The 18,847-nt window shown below is 39.6% G+C and overlaps 3 protein-coding genes and 1 pseudogene across 3 annotated transcripts in view; all 4 read right to left on the bottom strand.

The window, feature by feature from the left end:
* LOC104768192 overlaps positions 1-1,925 on the bottom strand; it is a 3,870-nt gene extending 1,945 nt beyond the window's left edge. The window contains exon 1 of the mRNA XM_010492118.1: positions 5-1,925. Within this exon, the coding sequence (XP_010490420.1) occupies positions 5-1,925 (1,921 nt within the window). The remainder of the gene's footprint in view (positions 1-4) is intronic.
* Positions 2,133-4,178, bottom strand: LOC104768191. Its single transcript, XM_010492117.1, has one exon. It carries the CDS (start codon positions 4,176-4,178, stop codon positions 2,133-2,135), a length of 2,046 nt encoding a protein of 681 aa, XP_010490419.1.
* LOC104767145 lies at positions 8,516-11,828 on the bottom strand (annotated as a pseudogene).
* Positions 14,790-18,779, bottom strand: LOC104767144 (U-box domain-containing protein 34-like). Its single transcript, XM_010491181.2, has 10 exons — positions 18,587-18,779; positions 17,961-18,088; positions 17,748-17,869; positions 17,539-17,660; positions 17,339-17,452; positions 16,674-16,948; positions 16,487-16,588; positions 15,966-16,394; positions 15,103-15,852; positions 14,790-15,002 (listed from the first exon to the last, which is right to left on the bottom strand). Exons 1-10 carry the CDS (start codon positions 18,777-18,779, stop codon positions 14,790-14,792), a joined length of 2,448 nt encoding a protein of 815 aa, XP_010489483.2.

Raw genomic sequence — 18,847 nt, 5'->3', positions numbered from 1 at the left:
ATACCATCGGAGATGTAAAGTTTGATCTCAAGTTGCCAATCCTCCGGAGGTTTGGCGACGTCCGTCATATCTTCTATTGGCTCATCGACTTCCATCGGGACTGAGTCGTCGTTGATGACGGCAATCTGGCTGTCCGGATCAATGCTGGGAGCATCGATGCACTCAATTGGAATGGTACGTCGTAGCTCGGGGTCAGAGCGGTTTGCCAGGGCTGCGAGGGCGTCCGCTGATGCATTCTCGTTCCGTGGGATCTTTGTCAGAGAGAAAGACGCAAACTCCCCGGATAACGTGCGGACCAACTGTTGATATGCTCCCATTCGTTTGTTTTTGGCGTCGAATTCTCCACTGAATTGGCTGACTACGAGTTGGGAGTCGCAGTAGACCTGCAGGTGTTTGACTCCGAGTCCCCGGGCTAAACGGAGTCCCGCGAGAACGGCCTCGTATTTGGTTTCGTTGTTCGACGCTTTGAAGTTGAGCTTCAATGCTTGCTCAAGGATCTCACCGGTGGGGGATCGGAGGATGAGTCCCACCCCAGATCCGTGACTTGTTGACGAACCGTCGACGAACATTGTCCATTGTTCCACCGCGGGGGTGGGGTCGTCGAGCTCAGGCGATAGTTCGGTGATGAAGTCAACCAGAACTTGCGACTTCAGACTTGGTCGAGAACGGTATTCGATATCGTATTCGCTAAGTTCGACTGCCCACTTCGCCATGCGTCCGGATTGGAGAGGGCTATGGAGGACGGTTCGGAGTGGTTGGTCAGTAAGCACGACGATAGAGTGCGACTGAAAATAGGGGCGTAGTTTCCGTGCAGCGATGATCACCGCAAGGGCCAGTTTTTCCAGCGTGGGGTATCGTGATTCCGCGTCGTTAAGTGCTTTGCTCGTATAGAAGATGGGCTTTTGATCTCCGCGATCGTCTCGGACTAACACCCCACTGACTGCCGAGCTTGAAACCGAGATGTAGAGGTACAACGCCTCGCCGTCCTCCGGTTTGACTAACACTGAATGGCAAGTCAGATACTCCTTTAGCTGACGAAAGGCGACCTCACATTCCTCGTCCCAATGAAAATCTTTATTTCCGCGAAGCAATTGGTAAAAGGGGAGGCACTTGTCCGTTGATCGGGCGATGAAACGATTCAGAGCGGCGATCCGGTCAGTCAGGCGTTGTACTTCTCGCTTGTTGGTCGGTGAGGGTAGTCCCAGGATGGCTTCAATCTGTTTAGGATTCGCCTCTATTCCTCGTTCAGTGACGATGTACCCCAAGAACTCTCCGGAGGTTACTCCGAACGTACATTTCGTTGGGTTTAATTTCATTTCGAATTGATCCAAGATGTCAAAACACTCCGTCAGATGTTGGACGTGCTGTTCTGCGATCAAAGACTTGACCAGCATATCGTCTATATAGACCTCCATAGTTTTGCCGAGCAGGTCTGCGAACATCATGTTTACCAATCGCTGGTAGGTTGCTCCAGCGTTTTTCAATCCGAACGGCATCACCTTGTAGCAGTAGGTGCCCCTATCTGTGATGAACGCCGTTTTCTCGCGGTCGGCCGGACTCATGGCGATCTGGTTGTACCCTGAGAATGCATCCATAAATGAAAGCAGTTGGTTGCCGGCCGTAGCTTCGACGAGACGGTCTACGTGTGGCAGAGGGAAGCTGTCCTTAGGACATGCTTTGTTGAGATCGGTGAAGTCCACGCAGACTCTCCACTTGCCGTTTTTCTTTTTGACCACCACCGGGTTAGCCAACCAATCAGGGTACTGGACTTCCACTATTTGATCTGCCTTGAGTAGTCGTTCGACTTCGTCTTGGACCGCCTTGACTCGATCCGGGCCCAAACGCCTGCGTTTCTGTCTGACCGGCTTGAATGTGGGGTCGATGTTGAGCCTATGGCACATGACTTCGGGGCTTATCCCGACCATATCTTTTGTTGACCAGGCGAATGTGGAAGCTCGAGACTGCAGAAAAGCGATCAGCTTCGTCTTTATGCGTTCATCGAGTTCGGACCCGACGGTCCGCAAGGGGTCGGAGGGGTCTATATTGACCTGTATGATTCGAGACTTCGGAGATTTGAAGCGATCCCGCTCCGGCTTGTGGGGACCGGTAAGACGGTCCCCGCTCTGTAATTGCTATGCGTTCTCCGCCGTCCTCTGCTTTTTTTCGATAACAGAGCACACTCGGGCTACCCTTTGGTCGCCATAAAGTGTGCAAATTCCTGTGCTGGTCGGGAATTTGAGGCAGAGGTGATAGGTCGACGGTACGGCTTGCATCGAATATATCCATGGTACCCCCAAAATGGCGTTGTAGATGGGAGGTGCATCAATGACTGCGAACTTAGTCTTCTGGGTCACTCCGCCAGCTCGTACTTGTAGCTTTACGTCGCCCATTGACATCTTAGCGACCCCATCATAACCCGTCAGCGTTCGAGTTTCGGGTTTCAGTTGGTCTGGTGTGACGCCCATTTTCTCTAACGTTTGCCAGCATAGTACGTTGACGGTGCTCCCGGTGTCGATCAGGACTCGTTCGACGTCGAAGTCACCCATTGTGACCTCGATAACCAAGGGGTCAGAATGGGGATGTTGGATTCCTTTAGCGTCCTCCGAAGTGAATGATATCGGGTCCGAGCAGAGTGAAGGTTCGCTCGGAGCTGTTCGAAGGGTGCACACTTGTCGTGCCCTCTTCTTTAATGCGCGGACGGAGTCCGGGCAGTCCTCCGGTGGGCCAAGTATCATGGTTATTCGTCCTCGGGGAGGGGAATTGGCCCGCTCCGGGTTTTGCCCCCTCTGCCGCTTGGGAGGGCCGGGCAGTTCGTCTGCTTGGGGCGCCTCCTCTTGGAGGTTCACGAATGCTTCGTTGACCGGCTGTTGGACTACGTTAGGTGGTGCGTTGTAGCCTCGTCCACCACCCGCACCACGGCCTCCGTTAGATCGTCCGCCGCGCCATCCCCCACGGCGACCTCTGCCTCCGCGAACGCTTTTTGGCTGAAAGACAGCGTCGACTTCGTCAGAGAGATACTTCCCGTACAAATAATTCTTCAGGTGGACGCACTCATGTGTGGAGTGACCGGGGGTCATGTGAAAGTCGCAGTAAAGTTCCTTCGGGTCAGACGGCTGCTTGTCTTGTTCATCCGCCTTGGAGACTGCGTGGATGATGCCTTTTTTTCGATCCTGAGGTTCGTGGTGCTTGCGGGGTTCGTGATGTTCGACCCAGTTTTTAACCTTGGGGGGATGCGTCGATTGTTCGTCGTTAGTTTTCGCGGCTATTTGGGCCTCTTCTTCCTCATCGAGCGCGAATCTGGAAGCTCGATGCAGTGCGTCATCAAGGTCTTTGGGTTCCCGGATATTGAGGTCCTTTCGTAATGGTGATCCAGGGATCAGGCCCTTCCTGAAGGCTGCCATTGCAGCGTCCTCCGGGATGTTGACCTTTGTTAGCTTCTCCTTGAATCTGTTCAAGAAGCTGGCGATGGGCTCTCCTCGTTCTTGGGCCATCTCCCAGAGATCCGAGCTTGTCATGCCTCGTTCGATGAGGATTCGGTAATTCTTGAGGAAAACCTTGGACAACTGGTCGAAGTTGTCGATTGAGTTCGGCTCGAGCCTTGTGAACCATACCAAGGCAGGGCCGGAGAGGCTATCGATGAATAGCTGACAGCAACCGGCGTCCCTTTGTTCGTCGGTGAATCGTGCTTTAGACATGGTCGCCATGAAGGACGTCATGAACTGGACCGGATCTTTGTCTCCCTGGTAGATTGGAAGTTTCAGCTTGACGTTTGGTACGGCAGCTCGCGTTATCCGTTGAGTGAAGAGCGACTGCTGAGTCACCTCGACAATTCTATCAATCTCCGGAGCCGTGCTGATAGCCCGATGGAGGAGTGTGTTCATGCCGCTAATTTGCGACTTGATTTCTTCGAGTTCGAAGCAAGGTCTGGGGTTTGTGAGGCGGGCGACCGGGGCGGCCGAGCTCTCGTGTATCCGCGAATTCGGATTCGTTGGTCGAATACTCGACGTGGTGTGAGGGGGAAGATTCCTCCTGTCGAATTGTGCGTCCGAAAAGTCGAGACGACGAGTGAGACCGCCCAAGTTAGGCGATTGTCCGGCAAAGACTTGCGATGGGGTTGTCTGGGTTACTACGGCGTCGACCCTGCGATTGGTATCGGAGATCATCTTGAAATCCTCCATGGAGATGACTTGCGGGTTCTAGACCGCCGGTGTGGCATGAACAGGGAGATTTCCGTTCTGTGCGTCGAGCTGCTGCTCCGTGACGCGCGCATCCTCCTCGTTGCGGTGTTGTTCACCGGTGAGCTCTGTGTCGAGGTTGACTAGCTCTACTTGAGTTCGCCCCGCTCCCTGGCTGGTCTCCCCTTCGGATCTGATCCCGACTGGGAGTTCGGCGGAGGTTTCGGCCGGGTTTGTCGTTGCGTTGACGCGCTGACGAGAGTACATGGCGATGGCCGGCCTGGTCGAAACGCCACCTCGTGTTGCGACGTCATCCTGAGTGGATGCGACGCCTGTGAGATCGAGCATGCTGGAGGTTGTGCGGTTTGCTTCGGGGATTTCGTTGATGATGGAAGACATTATTGTCGGGCTAGAGAGTAAGTTTTCTAGAGACGATTTGCGTCCCCACAGACGGCGCCAATTGTAGAAACTAGGTTTCCACAATGAATTTGTTCGAGGAGGGAAACAAATTCAATAGAGTTATATCTCTAGAAAACAGATCTAAGCCTTCGAATTAAAGTAAAGAGGTAGAACTCAAAGGAATTAGGGTTTATTGCCAAGAACAAAAGGAGAACTCGATTATTGTATTTGATTTTCGATGCCTTACAATGGAGAAGTCTCTCCTTCTTTATACATGTTCTAAGATTACAATATATATTCACTTTCCTTATCGGACGAAGTGAGATATGGAAAACTGCCTCATTGCTTCATTCGGCCGCCGTGCCGAAGTGGAAGTCGGCTCCTTCTTCTTCAAGGCGACACTTTGGCCGAACTGACTTCTTGTTGACCTAATCGAGCCCTTAACCGGTTTCCCGGTTAACTAATCAATTAGTATTTCTGGTTTAGCTCGGTATGTCGGGGGTGCTGAATCCCGCACCAACGAAAAAGAAAAAGAAAAATGTTATGTGAGAACGATATTACAAGATGATGATGTAAACTGTTGAGGTATGATCAATCACAAAAGAAGAAAAAAATAGAAGATTAAAACGGTGACCAATTAATTATTATCAACGAAAAAAAAAAGAACAACATTCAACTTTTCATCTGCGATATAGTGGATAAATGAGCTGAACAATTTTTCTTTGTAATTTGTTCAGTTTTTCAATTTTTTAAGTTGAATAAATTTTCCAATTTATTCATCTCAAATCGTAAAAAATAAGATGAAAATGCTTATTAACATGATCGTTAGATCATTGTGGTATTTGGGAAATTTGGGATTTTGAGAGATTAAGTGAGGTTTTAGGATATTTTTTTGGAATTGATTATTTATTTATTTTTTAACTTTTTTGATGATTTTGGGAGATTTTAGAAAAAGAAATAAAGAAAATTTAGAATTCAGAAGAAGAAGAAAAATGTAACAAAAGCGACAAAGAAACCAACTAGGATTGAGATCAATGCTTTTTCAAATTCAGAAAATGAATTCAAGGTGATGATGCATATGTGTTCTCATTTGGAGATAAATATGATTTTCACAAACATTGAAGAATGATGATTGAAAAGCATGAATATGTAACTTAAAAACAGAGAATGTAATCAATATGAAATCTCAAGTTCAATAAAATGGAGTTTACTAAGAGACTTAACATAAACTTCAAGTTCAATAACATGGTGATTGATAAGAGAATTTAAAATCTCAAGTTGAATAACATACTACTTTAAAGAAAAAAAACTCAAATCTTCCAAAATACTAGTTTCAATACATCCCTAAGTACATATGTTAATAATACATATGAAAGAAATTTCCTAAATTATATAAATATAAATATGTAAATATTTTTTATGATATAAAGTTACAATATTTGACAATATTATTGTGTATTGTAAATCTTGGAGAAAAGTGTTGTAAAGTCTTACAAATCCACAACAATTATGCTTTACATATATTTTTCAAGTCCACACACTTCTGTTTTTTTTTTCTTTTTTCTTTTTGGGCTATAGAAACATTAAAAGCTACAACCAAAAATTTTACGCTGAGGAAAATTGATAGATATTTTTTTGCTTAAGTTTTATTTAAAAACAAATTGATAAGAAACCTAAGATTAAAACTTATAAGTTATTTGATTATAAAACCTTAGCTTGACAACAACACTTGCAAATAGAATGATTGAGAACATGTTTTCTTCTTAAGTTTTTCTCTATGTGTGAAGGATTTTAGACTACATTTTTCAAATGAAATGTCTGATTTTTGGAGTAGTCTTTATCTTCCATAAGGTTTTATATACAGAGATGACAAAGGGGCTATTATGAGAACAAGTTAAGCAATATGCCACAAAGTGATCAATCAGCTCTTGAAAGTGAGAATGCCAAGGATTAATTCAAGCGATGCAATACAATTGGGTTAAAGGCCACAAAAGAATCATTTTTTTTTAATCTTATGTTAAATTATATTCAAAGAAAAAATAAACTGTTTTACAACTTGTGCAACATTTTTAGCAACATTTTTTGAAACACAAAATAGCTGAACCCATACACTTAGTCAGCCCCTTCTACAACTATAGTCGAGCCTGTAGCCATAATTGGAACGCTTCCTCATAACGCCGATCCCCCAACAGTCCAACAGCAAGGATCTGATCCTTAACTTGTTGATCGATCCACTCAATTAGAATTGCAGGGGTCTTTGGTTGGTCCCCATGACTTCGACCATTGCGTTCCCTCCAAACTGTATAAATCACGGTCTGGAAAACATACCTGATGAGAAAACCGCGAACCAAAGGGAGCTGAGAGTCAGATAAGTGATCAAGGAGAGTAGACCAATCGGTTGAGTAGCTGGCTTACAACAAACCCTTGGTGAGAGCTTCCCACACAGGAGAGACGAAATCACAAGCGAAGAATAGATGATCCCGAGTTTCTAGAGCAAGTTGACATAGCACACATGTGCCAGCCGCACTCCCATTCCAAGCAACCATGCGAGCACCAGTCGAGAGTCTATCAAGTGCAGCCAACCACACACAGAAAGAGAACTTTAGGGTGGCATGACGAAACCAGATCCCCATATGCCATGCCACCATGTTAGCCGTAACACGTATATGATTCCAAGTATCACGGGTAGAAAACTTTGGCCGATAAACATCGTTTTTACCCCTCCATAAAACTCTATCCGCACAGTTTTGACGCTGTTCCCTCTGCATAGCCAAAACGTTTTCAATAGCATTAAGGTGGTCAGCTCCGTGACGTCGTCGCCATCGGGCCCACGCCTCAGCAACAGAACTACGCCAACTGATCCCCAAGTCCAGAACACCACGATCACAAAAGAGTCATTTTCGAAAGAGATTGTCAAGAATTATACAAGATTCTCATTGGTGAATAATTAAACATTGCCATTCACAACTGGGTACAATATTTACAATGGTGGAAATCAAGATTTGATGAAGTTCAATTTTGTTGGATTGGAAGACAACAAATAAACCAATAGATTATCTATCAAAGTCTCCAATGCCAACATTTCATAGCTAAATTCTTGTACCAGTTTCAATTACAAAGGTTTTACATTCAAACTATTGTAATTTAGTTATCAATTAATCAACATATCGATGTTCAAAATAAATCAAATCTTAAATCAAGGCATTGGAACGTGACTGTTCGAGGCAATATGTGGAGGGATTTTGTGATGAGATTGCAATGAATTTATGGAATACTAATAGGTAAATGTGAACATTAATTTATTGTTATGTCAAAAACTCATAAGCTAGTAAGTTTTCTAAAAGATGGATTTTATTCGTTATGTCAAAATAAAATTAAGTTTAAGATGGTGTGTTTACATGTTTTAGTGTATATATATTTTTCTTTGTTCAAAAAAAAAAAAAGTGTATATATATTTTTCTTTATTAATATAGACAAAAAAATACAAATCTACAATATACACATAAAACTTACCACATGTTTTCATATTATAATAGTCACAATTGTATTTACCAATCATGCTTTCACTTAATCCTACTGCCTAAATTCTACAGGTACAGACAAATTTTTACAGCCAAAATCCTAAACAACTATTACTATAGTATTCAAACAAACAAATTGTACAGAAAAACAATATAGTATTCAAACAAACAAATTGTACAGAAAAACAAATGTGGTTGTCTATAAAGAGAATTCTTAAATCTTGTTTGTAAAGAAGTAAAAAAAAAACCTCGTAACCAAAATCAAAAGAAGTAAGAGAAATGAATCCGATATCTTGGATAATATATAAGAGCGTAGACAAAAAAAAAACATTAAAGAAGAAGAAGGTCAATATGCTAATACAAAAAGTGTTTTTTTTGGATGTTGCTTATAATAATAATAACTAAAGTAGCAACAACCACTGGCGGGAAGAAACGGTTGGAAACTGCTACTAGGGGAATGGCGGTACAAGAAAATTGCATGAACGCCGATTCTCTGGGCAGATGCAAAATAAATACAAGAAAAAAAAAAACAGCTGCGGAAAAAAGAAGGCAGAGAGATGATTTCTCGACATCTTCTCTTCTCTCTGCAACCGCGATTATGACTGTACATTGATAAAAAAAAAAAAAAAAAAGAAAAAAATGTTGAATGAATCAAGAAAAATAGTTACAGAAGATTTGCTTTGTAGAATAAACGATGTCTGGATTGAAATCAGCAGCTTTGGTGTCTCGAGAATTCGAAAATCATTGTTGGGAACCATCATCACCGGTTGAGAGTTTTGCATAATCAATTGCAGAGTCACCTGAGTATTGTAGTCAGATTAATAATGCAAGGAAAGTTCAAATGGAAGCATAATGTTTTCGGTAATGGTTTAGTAGCCCGAGGTGAGGAGTCGGGAGGACCATTTTAAATGTTAATAAACAAGACTTACTTCGGGTAGACTTAGTTGATGAGCGTGGTGGCGAAATGCCTCCTTTGATATCTACATTCATATTTCCACCAAACTATGAGAAAGGTAAAAGCTAAAATGACATAAGTCCACAAAAGAAATGAAAAAACAAACAGTTGTTGCACCTAAAGAATGGCGAGAACCACGAACGGCGTCAAAGTTTCTGTATGTATAGCCCACGAAATTGATATTTTGAGGGGTTATGCTCACCTACAGCCAAAAAAAAAAAAATACAAGAACAAAGGTCCGTTAGATCTATAAGTACAGAGTATGATCCTCAGTATATGTCAATCGTGATAAAGTTTTATAGCGAATAGTAGTACCTTCCATGACGGTCCAGATCCTGTTCTTGCTGGTTTTGGGCAATCGACCTAAGGAAAGAATCACGATATGATATCACTGAGAAAGAGCTAGCATAGGAACTCTTTTTATCCTCGAGATGGCACAGATTTTTACCTCATCGAATTTCATAAAATTCTGGGTATCAAGTTCTCCATTGACCACTGGCTTAAAAGCTGCATCCATCTCATAGAGTTTGTCCCATTCGACGTCTTTGAACCAAGGATGAGCCTACATGTGTATTGCTTTGTCAAAAAGAGAGAAGACTGAACAGTCTTTTTACTATATATACTGATATACGTACTTTAATTTGTTCGGCTCCGGCTCCATGAGAACCAAGCCTATGCTCAGAATCACAAAGCAACCTACAAATGAGATCTCTTGCCTCAGGTGTCAATCTTGCCTCCTCGGGGAATATTAAATGATTTCTCCAGCTCACAATCTAAATCCATCAAATGTCAATTTATATTAGAGAGAAAAGAAGGTGTGAAGATCCTAAGAGAAACAGAGCCAACATTGAAAGCTTCCACCATCTTAAACTCTCATCTTAGCATCAACAAGCAAGTTCAAAATGATGTAAGAGCAAAGTGAAAAACACTGTTAAATTTAGCAACAAAATGACCTTTCTACATGTTGTTACGGAGTCATCTGAGTAAAATGGTGGATAACCAACGAGCATCTCATACATAATGGCCCCCAAAGACCACCTGCACTCAAATGAATGCATATGAGTCGATGAGATATATGTTATGTTAACGTAGGATAACCCTACTGACATAAAAAATCATGGAGGAAGAGTCATATGGAGAAGGACATTTTCGGTGACCCACCAGTCAGATTCTACACCGTATCCCTTCTTCAGCAACACTTCAGGTGCAATATAATCGGGCGTACCTACCGTAGAATATGCCTGTTTCAAGACAAGAGCACACAAAAAGCCAGAGGATTTCGACATAAACCCCAAACGAACATTTAAAAGCACACCCCCAACGGAGCAAATTTTAACGCATACCTCAGATGCGATATGAATAAAAAAAACAGAGTTTAATACTATACCAATTTTCTACGATTTATCTGCCAATGCTGCAGCTGTTCCGAAGGGCTCTTCCAACGCCTTCCACGACGTCCTATTGGGCAGTTCTCATCACCATCGATTGATTCATTTATATTCTCATCATTCAAAGGTTCATTTACGTTCATAGCCGAAATATTTCTACAATCGAGAGGCTTACAAAGACCAAAATCTGATAGCTTCATATGACCATACTTGTCCAACAGAAGATTGTCTGGTTTTATATCCCTGCAAAAGATCTAACCTCAAAGTATATACACACAATATATCGCTGCATTCAGCACAATTAGACCAGTAAGAAGTAGACTAACCTGTGAACATAATTATGCTTATGTATCGACTCAATAGCCAAAACACTTTGGGCAATGTAAAAGCGAGCCACGGTTTCAGTCAAAGTCTCTTCCCTCATAAGCAAAGTCATCACGTCACCACCAGACAGATACTCCATGATAAGGTACAAATATTCTGGATCTTGGAACGAATAATAAAGCTTCACAATACAATCACTAGCAACTTCTGCTAGCAAGTTCCTTTCTGCTCTGACATGTTCAACCTATTTAGAACAATCAACCAAAAGGGTATCCTAGACTTAAAGCCAAACTTTATAACGCATAAATGTAAAATAAAGAGAAAAGAATGAGACAATTGTAAGACTCACTTGCCCTCTACTAAGCATTTCAGACTTCTTCAGCTTCTTCATGGCATAAATGTTGCATGTCTTTTTCTCACGGCATAGTCTTACCTAAGAAAAAGATACCGTATTTACAAATATTTAAAGTGGATAACACACCGAAAGTTCAAAGTTGGTAAATCCAAAAAGACTAACCTCACCGAAAGCTCCTCTACCAATAATACTGAAGAAGATCGAAATCATCAACGCAAAGCCTGTTCCTCATTAATCTAGTATACTCTGTCTCTTTCCTCTGCAAATCCTCCAGCAGCTCGAGATGTTCCTTTTATGATACATCTAAAGATGCTATCTTTTGTTCTAGCACCCAACGTCTGCAAAATCAAAACAACTTCCATTGATACTTTGGAGATATACACATCTCTGGATGAAAGATCTCTCATTATTTAACAAAAAAAAACGTTAAAGCTCCTAAACCAACACCATTCAATGCAGCACACAGCTTTTTCTTCTCACAGGAATATTAACAAACAAACAGATGATGATATGCAAACAAATTACACCAAAGATTAACCTTTCTCTACGTTGTTGAATATGCCTCATGCGCTTATTGTAATGGTCTTCAATATACTTCTTGGCTGCAGCAACTTTCTCCAATGTCGAATCTGAAACCAACCCTTCATCCTCAAAATTCTCCTCAGCCTCCGGCGTCACCTTCACCACCACCTCCTCGTCTTGATTCTCCATTTTTTTTTTTTTTGGTTTCTCTCCCAAGAAAAGAAAAGAAGAAAACAAAAAAACAAAAAACAATTCTTTTGGGCTCTCTCTAAATCTCTCGTCCTCTCTCTGTCAATTGTGAGAATAATATGATTGCGAGAACGAAAACAAGTCTCTTCTTCTCCATCGATCAAATGGCAAATTTACAAGTTTGGATTTTGCAATTCAGAGAAAAAAGGAATCAGAAATTATTACCTGGAAATTTTGTTTTTACTATTTTTGCTATTTTTAGGCAAAAAAGAAAGATTAAAAATTACAAAAAAAAAACACAAAAAATCAACAAATCAAAACCCGTGGAATACTATAAGTGGGTTAAATCAAAACTCTTACAATACTACATTACATTTATAATTAACCCTTTTTAATTATCATTTTAATAGTATAACTAATTTAATTACACTTTTTATCAACAATTTAATTTATATTAAAAGAAATATCTAGTAAATAGTTATTTGAAAATGAGACATTATTGTAAATTTTATATTTGTCTAAATTCATTTTATATAAATTTAATAAAAAATTATATATACTAAAATTATAGAAAAACATTACTTTGTGAATTTATATACATGTTTCATGATATATCATGGTTTTTAGGTGTTTTTAGTCATGATATAAGTCTTATTTATAGAGTCTTTTTGGTATTTTTAGAGTCTTTTGAGTTTTTACAGGATTTAGCATGGATGAGAGCATAATGAAGCTAAATAGGAGGATTAGAGCTTAATCAAGCATCGAGGCTGAAGCTGCAAAGTTGGGAGACGAATTCAGAGGATGCATCGATCGATGCAGATGATAGTGTCGATCGATGCTGGGCCAAAGAAGAAATCGGAAGTTTTCCCACAAATTTTAAAGATTTACAGAACCACCCCAAAGTTTCCTTATTTGCATCATTAGTCCCTGGACGTTTTTAGGAATAGAAATAGGATTTTTGAGTCATTGTTTAGACCTAAGTTATTTTCAAACTTTATTTTCCCTGCAACTTTTGAGAGAGAAATCCCTAAGAAAAGATTCAAAACTCCTTTTCTTCTTCCTTTAATCTCTTAATGCTATCTATTTTATTCATGATTTGTGTTCTTGCAATTATGTATGAGTATATCTGCTTGTTAGGTTTAGGGTTTTCAAAGGAATTCATGAATTGTTAGGTTATCAGATTGTTAGGTTAATATCTATAGAATTCTTCGTCTAGATTGGTTTATTGTGTATTCTAGAGTAGCGAGAGCAACCTAGAATCTGATCTTAGGTTAATTGATAGACATGAGAATGTTATTAATTTCCTGAAATAATCTTAGATGAGCAAAATACCTATTTACAAAGAGATTTGATTTAGGGATTTTGTGAACTTATCAAACATGAATTTAATGCTAGTTTAATCATTAGGATTTGCAAAGAGATTTGGAATTCTAGTTTTTAGACTTAGATAATTTCGTAGCGAGAGCTGGTTAATTTTACCTTTGTGATTTGAGTTCTAGAATTGTTCTTAATAAATCCTGACAATTATTTTATCTGATTTTTATGAATTTCCTGAGAATTTCCCTGAACCTATCTTCTCTTTTATTGAATTAACTTTTCTTTTTATTGTTTTTCTTGCTCTTTTGATTTTAATACGATTTATTTCTGTTTAGCATAATTAAAAGATTATTAAATCTATTGTGTGATCTAGAATCCTTGTGGATACGATCCTTAAGTACTACAATTCATCTCTTAATTTGAGAGAGTAGGTCTAGGGTAAATTTGAGCATATCATTTCATATGAAAGTGGAAGCTTATTTCTGAGTAAGGAAGATGGTGTTGTTGCTTCGATTGTTTTTTTTTTGAACATTACTCATTGAATGGTTGGTTCTATGTTAAATTTGTTTGCATATTTGAAGTCATCGAGCAAAAGCCTTGGATGGATTTGTTTGTATGTATGTATCTTTGTGTTGTTCGAACTTATTTTAGGCGTATCAATGACATGGAGGTTCATGGTTCGTGAGAAAAGATGATGAAAACATCTTTGTTTTTTTAAAATACAGTATATATTATGAAAAAAACATATCTTCACATAGTAAACCAAATAATACTTCAACAAACTAAATTTTCCATTTTTGTGGATTTACAACCATGATCCAAACCACAAAACTCTCTTTTTTGGTTTTATCGCATAAAACTACAATTTACAAACCATTTATTTACATGCATATGAGAATATTTACTGCAAATTCAAATAAAAAAATTTACAGAAAATCTCCAACGAGAGAAATTAGCCAGTTATATTGANTTTCTTTTTATTGTTTTTCTTGCTCTTTTGATTTTAATACGATTTATTTCTGTTTAGCATAATTAAAAGATTATTAAATCTATTGTGTGATCTAGAATCCTTGTGGATACGATCCTTAAGTACTACAATTCATCTCTTAATTTGAGAGAGTAGGTCTAGGGTAAATTTGAGCATATCATTTCATATGAAAGTGGAAGCTTATTTCTGAGTAAGGAAGATGGTGTTGTTGCTTCGATTGTTTTTTTTTTGAACATTACTCATTGAATGGTTGGTTCTATGTTAAATTTGTTTGCATATTTGAAGTCATCGAGCAAAAGCCTTGGATGGATTTGTTTGTATGTATGTATCTTTGTGTTGTTCGAACTTATTTTAGGCGTATCAATGACATGGAGGTTCATGGTTCGTGAGAAAAGATGATGAAAACATCTTTGTTTTTTTAAAATACAGTATATATTATGAAAAAAACATATCTTCACATAGTAAACCAAATAATACTTCAACAAACTAAATTTTCCATTTTTGTGGATTTACAACCATGATCCAAACCACAAAACTCTCTTTTTTGGTTTTATCGCATAAAACTACAATTTACAAACCATTTATTTACATGCATATGAGAATATTTACTGCAAATTCAAATAAAAAAATTTACAGAAAATCTCCAACGAGAGAAATTAGCCAGTTATATTGACAATATCATTAGAAAACCGGAATCTTGATTTCCAATCGTGAATCGCAGACCGGAGTGTATGGTTTGGTGTGAGCTTGAAGTGGTCGAGCTTTTGTCGAGTCACTGGTGAAATGTTGTGTTTCTCGAGCCACGCTAAGATCGCTTGCTTCTCGTACGTGAATCCATCTGCTGCTATCGCTGGCTCCTGCATTATCTCCTGTATATATATAAAAAAAAATCATACTTCAAAAATCAAAACATTGCTTCAAACTGCGGTTATTAAAATCGTGTACCAAACCAGGTGAGCTTTTCCTTACCCGTAAGATTGGACAAAAGTAATGACTAGGTGCTCGTAAATTGCTTCCTTCTTTCTTTGTTTTCGAATTGGCTGTCTCCACAAGCCGTTTCAAAGCCGGTATAACTTCCGATTTAAGATCCGGTCTATCTCGGCATCGAAATTCCGCACATTTTAAACCAATCCGAGCCAACTCTTCGGTTTCTGCCAAAGGCCAATCGGTAACCGATTTATCTAGCATTTCGGTTAACGTTCCTTTCTTTACCGCGTTTTCGACCGCTGGTACAAGCCCCCCCGGCTGACGAGCCGTCAACAGCTGAAGAATGGTTATGCCAAACGCGTAAAGATCCGATTTTGGTCTAATCGTTCCGGTTCGATGGTATTCCGGATCAATGTAATGCAATGTACCAGCAAGGACCGAGTGTCGGTACATCGTGACATTATCCGGTGCAACATCCGTAACCAGCTTGGCTAATCCCACGTCAGCAATTTTGCTCACGTAGTTCCGGTTTAACAAGATATTCCCCGGTTTTAAGTCGCGGTGAACAATTGGTTGCGGTTTAGAGCTGTGCAAGAAGGCTAAACCGCAAGCTACCTCGAAAATAACCCTAAACCGGATAAACCAAGGCAAAGGCGGTTTATTATTCCTGTGAAATATATATTCCTCGAGGCTACCATTCTCCAAATACTCGTAAACCAAACAACCATTCTCCGGACAAGCTCCGAGGAGAAGAACCACGTGTGGATGTCGGAGTTGGCTTAGAACCTCAACCTATAATAGAGTAGTGACACCAAACCGGAAAATAAATCGACCGGATTAAATCAGTTAAAGCTTAACCGAAACCAGACATAGTTTAGATAGAAGTAATGGTCATTATTAATTACCTCCTTCAAGAACTCCTGTTTCTTCTCCGCTGTATCTAGCCGGACAACCTTAACAGCTGCTGGAGTGCTATCAAGACTACAACGGTAAACTTTGCCGTATCCTCCTTCTCCAATCACTTTTTCCGGTGAGAATCCATCGGTGGCTGTTACGATCTCATCTATTGTGTATTTCCTGTACCGGTGATCGGTTCCTAAAAGCTGATCGATCACTTTCTTCTTCTCCAAGTAAGTCTTTAAAGCATTCACCTCCGCGATCTGTCGCTGACAAAACTCTCTTGCAAGCAACGCTTTCGCGGCTTCTACCTCTTTCACCGCCTTCATGTGCCGGTCTTTCTCCAGCGTTGCGGTTTTCCTCTGCAATTCTTCTTTCTCCACAGCACTGGTCACTCGTCTTGCGCCTTTTGAACATTCAGTGGAAAGCATTTGAACCTAGTAGAAACACCAAAACAGATAATTTACTTGGGGAACAAGAAAGTAAAATGATTTTGATTCAGAAACGTACGGGGTCATAATATATATACCTTGTTTTGTGTGGAGTAAAGCTCTTCACAAGCTTGTTTATATTTACCGACCGTACTTTGTAACTCCTTCTTCAAACGCTCGACCTCTGCTTCAATCTCAACCTGTCAAATTAAACGACACCATATTATTCAAACTCTTTTATTGTTCATTCTTTACTAATCTAAATCAATTCATTAGTAATGTAACCTTCTTTGATTTTCTAGATGTTGCTGATGGCGAATCTGAGCTTTGCTGTTTGCTAACGTTTTTCTCAAGATTCGATTGGGGTTCCATACAAGTCTCATCAAAGTCTGAGTAATTTAGCTGCGGTATATCGGATCCTCCACGCCGCCTAACAATCTTTTGAAATATTGTTGCACTAGACGCCTTACTACTTGGAGACGTTTGTTGTCTATTATTAAGGAGGCTTAATGCATCTAACTTAAGCTCTTTGGCTGATGCTGACCTCCTCGTGCCTGCCTCTTCAACACCCAAAAGAAAGAGAAAACCTCAGCCATGCATGGAAATCATATTTTTAAAAAATATATATAATGGTTGTTAATCATCTTCATATACATCAAAGGTTTATATTATATGCATTTATCATTCATGTATTTTATAATATGAATCCCTAATCGATTGGTCCATGTTGGTTGCAGAATCCTTCAAATAATAAATTTCAATTCAGAGTTATAAAGATTATGAAACTAGTTAAATATTTTTCCAATCATAGGTTATAAGTCAAAATTTGTTCCTTTTAAGAATGTACATACCTGAATATTTACTACTATATGTTGGACGACTTAACATTGCAATTATATTAATGGACATCTCCTATGAAACTACTATATATGTCTATTTGTATACTTTACCTGTGGATTGTCGAGGATCGGATAACGTTTGAGACCGTAGAGTGTGGAAACTAGCCGCCCAGTTTCTCAGGAAGTCATGGGACGTCACGGCTGAGGATGGACTTGTGCACGGCTCTGATTATTAAAAGGGTAACACGATTAAAGAAAAGTTTTATGGAAAACGAAAACAGAGAGAAAACAAAAAATCCTACTTATTTTACCTCCGATAATTAATGTATCCATAGATTTTGTAGTGATTCTGTCTTTACACACAATGTATACTTCACATGTTTCTGGTACGTATTTTAAGACAGTCAATGGTACTCCTGAACCTTTTGATCTCCTACACCGGAGAAAACACAGCCGGTTAGTGTTTATAACCGAGTGGATTGAGAAGAATTTAAACCTAACCGAGCTATGTAAATTTTACCGTGTGAATATGTTTGAAGAGAACGATCCCATAACCAAACTGTTAACTCCTGATTTGGATGTGAATCTGAGAAGTGCTTTGGCAGGATCGTCGTACTCTAGCAATAGAGTCTCTACCTGACACTGAAGGTTATACTAATTCAGGGAACAGTTTGACCCTAAAAATTCCCTTAGGTGTATATAAATTTTGGAGTTAAAATAGAAATGAACCAACCTTGGTACTAGTAGCCTTACACATTTTCAAGAAGGGTACAAAGACCGTTTCAAATTCTTTTTTCACATCCCTCACATACATTTCCACCACTCTCTCCTCCACTTCCTCCACCGGTAGTCTCTCTCCGGCTGCAACAATAAACCGCCATTCTTGTAAACATTACTCTTAAATTTGTTAAATATTCATCAATCCGCTACCAAAACTACACTTATAATCGAATAAATTTTTTACTTATTAACAGATCGTTTTTTAGTTTTTACCTTATTGAAAAAGAGTAAGATAAAATAAGTAATTAATTATAAATCCATTCTATGAATTTAATTCTAATTTTCGACGAACATGTGAAAGAAACAAAATACATAACGTTTTGCTTCTCTTTTTTTTCTTGTCTTTTTGGTTATATAAAAATGTAATCGATCCATAAACAAGACAATCGAAAATGTTTTATAGACTTTCGGAAAACAAGAAAGATATTTTTGGTTACATCATGAAGAAATTCTGTTTTACTTGGTGTAATGAGGTTTCAATTATTTTCTTTTGTCTTTTGGTTTCCTTCACTTTTACATTAGTTTATGAAAAAAAAAACATCAAAAATGTGAAATTGTGTTATTGAGAGAGATACTTACAAGGGGTAGGAATAGAAGTAATTGTGGGGATGACGTGAACCAACACGAACCTATCAGCCTTAGGTGAAAGATTATCGAGGGCCCACCGTACGGCACGGCGACTTCCTGCGCCGCCAAATTTGTCTCCGATCAAACCCTTCACGGCCACCGCCACAAACAACTGACCCTCTTTCGCCTTTTGACCACCACTCATTTCTTGCGTCAGCATCACCACCATCTAATCACTTCTACTTACGTAGGCCACAAGTAACCAAAGAATAA

Source organism: Camelina sativa, chromosome 19 (assembly GCF_000633955.1).
Source record: "Camelina sativa cultivar DH55 chromosome 19, Cs, whole genome shotgun sequence".
NCBI lineage: Eukaryota > Viridiplantae > Streptophyta > Magnoliopsida > Brassicales > Brassicaceae > Camelina > Camelina sativa.
This window is presented reverse-complemented; position numbering and strand designations above follow the sequence as displayed.

Coding starts and splice junctions, on each gene's coding strand:
- LOC104768191 (XM_010492117.1), bottom strand. CDS start 4,178: ATGGAGGATTTCAAGATGATCTCCGATACCAATCGCAGGGTCGACGCC.
- LOC104767144 (XM_010491181.2), bottom strand. CDS start 18,779: ATGAGTGGTGGTCAAAAGGCGAAAGAGGGTCAGTTGTTTGTGGCGGTG. Junction 17,661..17,747: donor TCTTCAAACATATTCACACG/GTAAAATTTACA, acceptor TCTCCGGTGTAG/GAGATCAAAAGGTTCAGGAG. Junction 16,589..16,673: donor CATCTAGAAAATCAAAGAAG/GTTACATTACTA, acceptor TTAATTTGACAG/GTTGAGATTGAAGCAGAGGT.